This window comes from Megalops cyprinoides, chromosome 23 (genome assembly GCF_013368585.1).
Source record: "Megalops cyprinoides isolate fMegCyp1 chromosome 23, fMegCyp1.pri, whole genome shotgun sequence".
Classification (NCBI taxonomy): Eukaryota; Metazoa; Chordata; class Actinopteri; order Elopiformes; family Megalopidae; genus Megalops; species Megalops cyprinoides.
This window is the reverse complement of record NC_050605.1, coordinates 13,893,855-13,904,162: the sequence shown is the minus strand read 5'-3', so window position 1 is coordinate 13,904,162 and position 10,308 is coordinate 13,893,855. Positions and strand designations below refer to the sequence as shown.

At 41.0% G+C, this 10,308-nt stretch overlaps 1 protein-coding gene across 1 annotated transcript; it reads left to right on the top strand.

Annotated features, from left to right (window-relative positions):
• Positions 1 to 182: 182 nt before the first annotated feature.
• LOC118770695 (cadherin-related family member 3-like) lies at positions 183 to 9,809 on the top strand. Its single transcript, XM_036518460.1, has 18 exons — positions 183 to 240; positions 566 to 768; positions 1,073 to 1,229; positions 1,524 to 1,609; positions 2,071 to 2,168; positions 3,377 to 3,522; positions 4,051 to 4,243; positions 4,653 to 4,818; positions 5,508 to 5,610; positions 5,716 to 5,814; positions 6,301 to 6,539; positions 6,790 to 7,015; positions 7,888 to 8,129; positions 8,381 to 8,568; positions 9,019 to 9,035; positions 9,159 to 9,184; positions 9,280 to 9,328; positions 9,451 to 9,809. Exons 1-18 carry the CDS (start codon positions 183 to 185, stop codon positions 9,807 to 9,809), a joined length of 2,655 nt encoding a protein of 884 aa, XP_036374353.1.
• Positions 9,810 to 10,308: the final 499 nt, after the last annotated feature.

Sequence of the window (10,308 nt, the reverse complement as noted above, 5' to 3'; positions counted from 1 at the left end):
CAGTATCAGACGGAAATCATTGTCATAAATCTCTGTAACCACCAACAGGCCTCCTAGCAACGTACTTTTAAGGGCAGGTCACCAGCAATAGTCTGGCTGTGTTTCTTGAAATGGCAGCAAGTGAAGGAGAACTAAGAATCCATTAATGCATTGATAAAGGATTCAACTCACCTCAGAGGAATATGGACAAGAAGCTCAAAGCATTTCTATCGGTGATTTGGCCCATAGGGCTTATACAAGGTAAGATTCTCAAATCCTTATCTGACTTTACACATGGGGTTTAGAAAATAGTTAATCTCCACTTACAGTGAATTTTTGTTGTAGCCTGGTTTACTTACTGAATAACTACATTATTGTGTGAAAGTTTGACACACCTGAGCACAACACTGCCAACATCTCATCTGGGATTCAATCCCATGACTCGGTGCTGTTCTACACATATCCCTGCCTGCTGCTGTACATTTATACTAATTAACCCTTCAGAAAAAGAGGAACAGAACGTTCAGCACGGGGTGAAGGTACCCCTTTAACCCGACCCTGGTACTGTCCTGCTTCTGTCCCTCAGGTGCGACTGCAGACATCTCTTTCACTGGTCTGCCCGGGACTGCAACAGTGCCAGAGAACAGTCCTGCCGGGACCAAAGTCTACGAATTCCAAGTCTCATTCTCAGCTGGAGCCTCCATGGAGCCCGGTTACCCACAAATCGTAAATTCTAATCCCCTCACTAGCGCTTTCATTGCGTCCATGGTCAGCACAAACCAAGCCCAGGTGAGCAACCCTCAGACAGCTGAAAGACCACACGCTGTTTGATCAGAGATCCTAGACTACTCTCAATGATCTTGAAAATAAAATACATTTTCCGTTTACACTTTCATCCATTCATTTAGTTTGAGAGAGACATTTACATGGTTCCTTATTCAGAGGCTCAGCAAGACATTCAGAAGCCAGCTTATTACTAAATGAGGATGAGATCACTCTCAAAGCAGGATAAAAACTGTTGGCATGTACCCACACCTAGTTGTATATCCACGCTGAGCTGTCCCTGACCATAGGAATTCTCATTTCTCTGTAGGTAACTATCACGGGCAACCCGACGCTGGATTTTGAGACGGCGCCCAACAGCTTTGTCCTGCAGATCCTTGCGGTGGACACTGCAGGAGAAGCTGCTCTCCAGCCACTGACTGTCATTCTCTCAGATGTGAATGAAGCCCCAGTGTTCCTGGATGAAGGTGAGAGGGGAGAGGTGGAGAGCAAGCACTGCCAGCACGGACCAAATTGCAAAATGTGATTACAGTGTGATTTGTTCGGTTCAGTGCATTCCATGGGAACTATACCACTATTTGACCCATAACCGCACACCTTATATTACATTACCTTACATTATACTGTATGTCCATTACATGTACCTGTACTTAGAGCTTTTAGAGTTCCTCACAGCCAAACTGTAACAGAAAACATCCTCTGTCTCTCATCTGCTTTTATAGAGCCAGTTCTGCTCAATCTAACATGTTTTATATCTCCAGACTCAGTCATCTACATCATGGAGAAGTCTTCACCAGGAGTGATCTATCAGCCAAGCGTTTCTGACCCTGAGAGCAAGTCCCTCAGTGTAAAGCTCCATTACCTGTTCTCCCTCTTTCCTTTCTCAAGTTTAAATTGAGCTGAGCTTTCTGTGGGGTGATAAATGTAATACATTGCACATTATGAATACTATGCCACCAGTAGCAAAAAATGTATGGCAACAAAATAAGTATGGCAACGATAAGTACAAATAATTTCTTTAGGGTCAATGTCATGCATGGTTTTCAGTATTGTGCAGCTTGCAGATCACAGAACAAAGTAAGAACATATGCGTAGGGAGAATTCTGGTTTTGATTAAAATGTCATCAACCGGGTTACTGCCATAGACCTGACCAATCCAAAGAAACAAATCATAAATGTCTGGCACATTCCAGTGCAAAGCAAGATAACATTCACGGAACAGTAAATATCCTTCTGTGTTGCAATGACCCCAGAGCGAGTCTGAGTGCGTTGTTCGTGCTGTCTGAATGCGTTTATCTATTTGTCCAGTTTACTCTGACTCCCTCGAACTCAGCATTCAGCGTTGACCTGCACACAGGATCCCTCAGTACAACAAAACAGTTCAATTACGTAACTGACCCCAGAAGGTAAGGCCAGAGTCCCCTTCATACTGTCTGCTGTTTGAAACTTTCTGACATTTCAAGCATGGTTATCAAATAAATAGCTGTGTATTTACCAGCACAGAGTCACCTCCTGTTTGTTAATATTTGGTCTTCATGGAACACATCAGCCAAGTCCACAAAAGTTTGGATTCAGACTTCTGAGTTGTTTTAACTTGTCTTTCACTTAAAACTCGAAATCTGATAACTCTGTCCTCAAATGAATTCTGACACTGGCTTGTGCAGGTCTTTCACGTCATTAGTATGATAGGATAGTGCCAGTTACTGCAGCACAAATCATTGTTTGGCACCATGTAAATACAAGGGTATTGTTGCCATTATAAATCATAGTTAGGCCCTGTATTCAGTTTAGTGTGGTGTAATTACAATGCCCTTAAGGGTTTATTGTCATCATTTCATTTCAGCACTGTTGTCACCTTGATAGTGAAGCATAACCTACACCATGAAGTTGCAGAAATATGTAATTCAGAAAGAAAGAAAGAAAGAAAAATGAACTGAATTACTTTGCTCCTACAGCTACAGGTTAAATCTTTCAGTGAGTGATGGAACAAATACTGTGGCCAGAACGCTGACTGTCCTCATTGTGAATACCAACGATGACAAACCGCAATTCTTAAAGTGAGTGTCTTTTACCATAGAACTCAGGCACGTCTCAGCATGTAGGTCCTGTTTTAATACCAATGTTAACTTTGCACGGACCTTCTTCAAAGACTACAGACCTCAGACCTACTACAGTCAACTTCAGTTTTTCACAGTTTCTGTTGGAGTGAAGGTCCTCCCCTTTGGACTTGTTACCAGATCTATTTTGATCAAATGCACCTATTAGTATTAAATGAATCAGGAAGGAGTGAGCACTTTCCTTTGTATGGACATTGTCATGTCTCATGTCCTCATTTGTATCATATAATTGTTGCTGACCCACAGTTGTATCATACAGACTCATATCAAAATGTTTATTTTGTTTGTTACTTTTGTCATAAAAACTTCTCATCATATCACATGAATTCATGTGCATGCTGACAGCAGTAGAACAATATTCCTTTCTAACAGTTAAAAGAATTCCATCTTTGGGCATTTTTGTTTATTATTGTAATTAGTATAGTTGGTAGGGTACGTGGTAGGGAAAAATATGTTTCTGCATACTCTAAACTATATGGCCTGATCTCCCCTTACAGCAAAATCACAGCATTCACCATTCCAGAGGAGCTTAATCCAGGGTATATTATTACCAACATCACTGCGGTAGTCCCAGATGACTCCTTTTACATCGGCTACATCCTCTACACCATCAGTACCAACAATTACCTCGCCATCCATAGGCGTGAGTTCATGCCATTGGACATATGCAGTCCAGACAGAATCAATGAATGAATTTTCTTATTACTTAAGAGATAGCCCAAGCTGAAATATGTCATAGTCATCATCAGGGTGTTGACTCATGAGACTATAGATTAAGTCTGTTTTTCCACGTTGAAAAATTTTCACTTAAAAACAGTGTACAGAAGGTTAACATGTTTTGATAATGTACTACAGTTTTAATCTTGACATCATGTCAATATTTACAAAATTAGAAATGAAGAAAGATTGGACAGGGAAATAAAGAGACTTGTCTTTGCAGGCTGTGATTTTTTTGTTGTGTCTTTATGTAGCCTATCATGGATATGGCTGCTTGCCAAATTGTTAAGATAATGATAATAGTTTTACATCTACAAAAAAATGAATGAAAGTGGTAATTATTTTCTTTTCTCTCTGTGCAGTAGTTGGTCTGATTTGTGCATAAATTTGGTGATGACTGCTATGATGGCTATCGGGAGGGGGTATGAACTGAATGTGATGAACTGCGTTTCAGATACGGGAATCGTCACTATTGCCAATAGGATGGACCGTGACAGCAGCCCCCTCAGGGATGACCCCGTTATCACTGTGACTGTTACGGCCATGTACAGCCCCCCTGGACCCCCCCTGTCCCACTCCATCGAGCTCACCATCACTGTCTTGGACATCAATGACAACCCCCCTATCTGTAACCCTGACACTCAGAGGTATATCTGAATCCTCCCACCTCCATAGCTCCACAGCTCAATAATTTTAATATGTTGTTTGGCTGAGGGCTTGTTTCCACCTATGTTTTCATTTGGATAAACCACTTCTTTGAATTGATGTGTGGAAGTGTGTAATCTGGTACTGCATTGAAGTGAACAATCCATTTCCAAGACTGTTTGGAGGATTTAATAAAAGTGTGTTTTTCACAGGCAAGCTTTGTCACCAAGTGTGTTTTTGTCTGTCACTGTTTGCTTCTGCATGCCAGGACAGTGTTGGACACCCTGGGGTGTGCCTTTTTATGAAAGATGCTTTGGTGCTGTGTCTTCCCCTTTGGGAGTATCTTCCTTAAGGATGTGTTTTCTTAAGATAAATGACTCTGTAAGGCAGTTTCTCTGGGACGTGTTCTAGGAGAGAGGTGCCGGAGACAGAGAAGCTGGGGGCCTTAATCGCTACAGTAACCTGCACTGATAATGATGTGGAACCCATCTTCAGGAAGTTCAAGTTCACAGATCTGTCCTGCCTGGCCTGCAATCTACGCTTTGCCCTGAGCCCTGTCGAGTCCAATCACATTGTGGTGAGCAGGCCGAGAGATACCAGAACTTGTCAGCTGAAATCGTCAGCTAATGAGCTACATTTAAAGGGATTACTCCAGCTTTTTTTGCAAGTACCCCCACACTGTTATTTTATTCACACAGGTGTTATTTTATTCAGACTTTTCAGATTTTATTTTCAACTTTTTCGGGTCTGTGTGACTCAGAATTATTGACCTGTATTTCATATTGGAAATAATCACAAAGTGCTTAATGACATTTTCTTCTTTTTGTTGCTGTAATGCTTACCTGGCACCTGTGAGATATGTGGATGTCTGCATCTGATATTTAAATCCAACTCTTTTTGAACCATGCACCTGTTCAGATAGAGAGGGATTTCTAAGATTCACTGACCATCCAATTTCCTTAGCCTCTGAAAGCATATAACCAAAGAGACATATTAATGCTATAGTTAAAGTACCCAGCAGTCTTTGCACGTATGTTTGGTTTGAATGACACAGCACTGCTACAGTCACACAAGTAATGTAACATACAAATACAAATATACAGTACAGAATTTTGGAAACAGTGCTGTAATTAGACTTGTACTAGAGTATAATCTACAGCAACACGTATATAACTCCTCTGTGATTTAACAACATCTAGAAGATCACATTTGCTGAGGTTTCAGCCTCTGTGTTTAATACTGATCAGTGATTGAATTCCTACACAGTTAAACGGAAGTCTGGACTTTGAGGATCCCAATAATCTGTTCGTCGGCAATGAATACAGTCTTTCAGTGGCCGCTGTAGATGTGAATGACACATCTCTGAGAGGTATGTAATGCCACATGCTCTAAATTGTAAGTCCTCTTTTAAAGCATGTTTTGAATGTGTTTGATTGAACTAAACTGAAATACATACCTGTCCACATCTGCGCAGGTAGTGCCTACGTTTATGTAACGGTGACCCCTGTAAATGAATACCCCCCTGTTTTCAGCCCTTCTTCCTACGTATTCAACGTATCTGAGCTTGAGGGAAGTAAGTCAGATGATTTTTCATTCTCCATACACTCCTTCAGCACCAAGACCTCTATGTAATGAAAAATATTAACACTCGCAAAACCAGTTTTAATTTCATTATTGTTACTTTAAAATACAGCCTTATAGATAGCAACTTAAATAAGTTACATATATTAGCAATAAATTCAACTGGATAATGACAATTACTGGGGAAAGTGGAGTTGTTATATTAAATAATAATGAAATAACTTCAATTCAATTAATAAAATAGCTTTGCTGGAGTCTACTTGGAATCGTTCTCCAAAAGGTTAAAAGCCTAATTGTTTCGATACTGTACCACAACACAACATTCAAAACCCTGGAGTAACTATCTTGGTCAGTTGTGTATTTCTGTAAGTGTTGGGAGTTGTTGTGCTAAGTCAGCTGAGGCTGTATATTCGTAGGGTTGTTTGACTTCAATCCAACCCCCCTGTACACAGCTCATTGGCTCTTGTCCTGATTCTAGTTGGGACAGCGATTGGTTCTGTCAATGCGACAGACAGGGACTTCCCTGCCGTGCCCGTGAGTTACTCCATCGTCTCAGGTGGCGGAACCAGCGGTCTGAGCAACATCTTCTACCTGGAGCCAGTAAAGGGCACTATCTTCCTGCTGACACGACCAAACTACGAGGTCACCCAGACCTACAAGCTGGTCGTCCAAGCGGTGGACGGAGATCCTATCAAGCCCCTGTCAGCAACTGCCACGGTGCACACGCACTCCCGATCTCTCATGTGTCACGAACATACACCCAGGCTTCAGTTTATCTCATCAGACTGCACAACAACCCTCTGTGTAGGATTCTGTGCCTGGACACTGTAATATTCATTGTAGATCACAACTCTGTTTGTAACTTTCCATAGGTCAATGACTGGTCAATGACTGGTCAATAGCTGGTCAGTATTTCTTCCTATATATTTTTCCTGTATTTTCTGAAGCCTGTTTTTTTCATCCTCAGGTTACTGTCAACATCATAGAGGCTAATGATGAGCCGCCTGTGTGCGGACCCAACAACACCAACCTCATTGTACCCACTAACCTCCACACAGGGATCAACATTCAGAGCTTCATCCTCACCTGCAGAGATGAGGACTCCCCTCCCACATCCTTCATCTACAAAATATCAGGCACATCCTCTTCCTCCTCCTTTATCTCCAGCACAGGGCACAGGCGTGGGAATGTGGGTGTGGTTTAGTCATGCATGTGACATATTTGGTGTTTTTCGATTGCTTCAGCTCTTTTTTCAAAATACTTTGCTAAAGTGCAAAACTCTTAACACTCTTACGAGTCACACTATTCATGCCAGCCTCAGAAAACTATAATCAGCGCAAAATGCAAGTGCTTGGGTTAAATGTGCTACATACATCTTACAAACCAAATTCAGATGTGAAAACTTTAATGTCAAATTGCCTCAGTAATCTCTGGAAAATGGGTAGGATATAAAACTGTAAGATATAAATTGCCCTGGATAAAGGTGTCTGTTAGGCAAATAAAGGGTAATAGCACACTGCACTATCTCAGAAACACTCTGACTCTACCTAGGAGTGCGCAGAGCAGACACTCAACATTTCTAAACATGTGGACTAAATCTTTTAATTGTTATTGCAGGTTACAGTAGGTATGCAGGGTGGAGGTAATATGTGTATTTGGGAGGTTGGTAGTAATACGTTAGGTCTATATGTAAGGAAAATATATATGCACTCATATACATATATGAGTTCATCATAACAGACTGTTCAGCTCCATTCAGGCCTCAGAGGAATGCTGGGTATTTTGCACTGAATGTTGGGAATTGTGAAGTATTTTTATGTAATTTTTTTGAAATGGTATAAAACATAACAGTCATACCAACTAAATAATCACAAAAAACACAGGAGGTAGAATATCTGTGCCAAGCTTTGTATACTTTTGTATAAAGACTGTGGGAGTAGGTGATAACACAAAATTTGGGGATAAAATATAAAAATATGATCCTGATGATATTACTGGGCATGCTTTCAAATACAAACTAATAACATCCTGATGTGCTTTGTGTCTCCTGTGTTTGGTACTGTAGGAGCCAGCAACATCAACAATCACTTTGTGTTTTCTCCCCTGTCGGGGACAAACGTGACCAGGCTGTTCCTGAAGGAGCCCTTTGACTACAGTGGTGGTCTGGACAAAGTGTGGAAGTACAGGCTGGTCGTCCTGATTACTGATGCGAACCTGATGGCTGGTGAGCCCCAACCCAGGGGTCAGGTCCAAACCGGCACTGTCGTCATCAACATCCAAGTGGTGGATCCCGAGACCACCACCACCGTAAAGACAACGACGGTGACCATTTGTCATTTGTTCTAGAGCGAGACATTTAATAAACTCTGACTGTAACAAATTATTTCAAAACCTAGGCCTTTGTGTAGCTTCACCCAACCAGGAATAAATATTAGATGCCTGTTGTATGAATTTGTCAGCTGGCTAATGAGTGTGTTTGCAAATGTCATTAGGCACTTGAGATGGTGGGAATTGGCAGGGTTAGATAGGAAAGAATTATATATTTGTGTAACCTGCAGCCTGCCATCACCTACATCACCATTAAAGAGAACACGTTTGCTGTGGATGACTGGTACGTGCCCTTCATCTGTACCCTGGGTGCCCTGCTGCTGCTGGGGATTCTGGGATACCTGTTGTACCGCTGTGGGAAGTACCTCGCTAACAAAGACTGGAGCTGCTGCCAGCCTGCTGAGGACAAGGAGGCTCTGTAAGCATCTCTCTTCTCCTGTTTCTGTCACACTTCTGTCCTATCCTTCCTACACTATCTGCCATTCTTGATTCCCTTATTATATTGGACAGTAAGGTTTTAATGAATTGAAATTAGAATCAGTATCATCCTATTAAGACTCACCTCTGGGATTTACTCCAGATCCCACTGTAGTATTCCTCCACTTTCTCCACAAGCTGCCTCGTTTTACTCATCCCCTGAGAAACACTGTCGTTCTTACATCTAACCTTTCTGAAAAGATTCTTAAATGTGGTCACTTAATAGAATGTAATGTTTTAGATCAAAGTTAAGTTCGTTGAACTGTTCAGAGCTAGTGAGATCTTAAGTGCCATACTCCCCAAAGAAAAAATACAGAATGTCACTCACAGAAATTTGTTTACAGTAATATTGTATGATTTCATCTCTGAATGTCTTTCTTTTTGTTTACAGCATCCCAGAGCCTAAAGGTACTAATTAATGCATCATTAATTGAGTTAAAGGAATAAAAGTGATTTATTAATTGTTGCATTTGCCTGTTGATTAGTGTTTTTGCAAATGACCTTTTACTAAAGTATATATTTCATTTTCAGAACCACCCCAGAAAGAGGTTATGCTGGTAAGAATCTGTATTCAGTACATGTCATAGTGGGAAGTCACAGTGTGCTTATAGAGGCCTTTAAATAGTGAATCTGCTTATTTTATCTCATTTAGGAGCTAACCAAGATTAATACTGTGTTTGATGGGGAGGAAGTGGATCCAGGTAACAATCATTTGCTCTGAATCCAGTCTTAAACAGAACACTCACACATACTGTGCATGAATACACTGTCATAATTTTGTGTGCACGTGACCCTGATCAATATCCTGATTGGTTGATTGCAGTCACTGGGAGGATCTATGAGTACAACAGTAAGTCTGGTGCCAGAAAGTGGAAAGATGCCGCCATTGTGTCCAAGCCACAGCTGACGCAGCCAGAGAGCAGCACTTTGGTCATTCCTAAGGAGGCAGCAAGCCCTAAGTCAAGACCAGGCACCACCCAATCACAGACCAAGAATGGGACAGGAAGGGCTGACACTGCCCAGTTGGAAACCAATACAGAACGAATGCAGTCTTCAGGAGACTCACCACAGACCAATCAGAGACCCCAAAGTAAAAGGCAGTCTGTACAGTCTAATGCAAGACCCAGGTCAGAAGCTGTTCCCATGGTAAAAGTGGAAACGACAGACCTGTCAGAAGTTTAGGCCTATGCAGGTATACCTTGGTTAACAACGCCTCCAAGAACAAAAGCTCCTTTTCAACAGGGTTAGCATGTTTTAATGATAATGTTTAAACTTGCAGGAAATCATAGGAAAGAATTCAAATGGCTCAAGTGCATTTGCTTTTTTACAGTAAACAAATGTTTTGTGCATGATTTTGTGAAATTTCCTTTTAAATAAGTGACGTGAACAAATATTCCATGTCTCACTTCTCCTTTTATCATTTCTCATGAATGGCAGTCATTAAGTAACTAGCCTATGACATCCAACCAACCATTTAATGTGTTTAATGTTAATTTTTGGTAGTGAATTTATCTTAATATTATGCCTGACTCTGGTAACCAAATTTTTGGAACCTTCTGGAACACTTCTACATTGTTAACCAAGGTATTCCTGTATTGCCATTGTTCACACTACATAACTAAAAAATATTTAATTTCTGTTTTGTTTTTAAATATAAAATTGATCTTGAAAAATGTATACA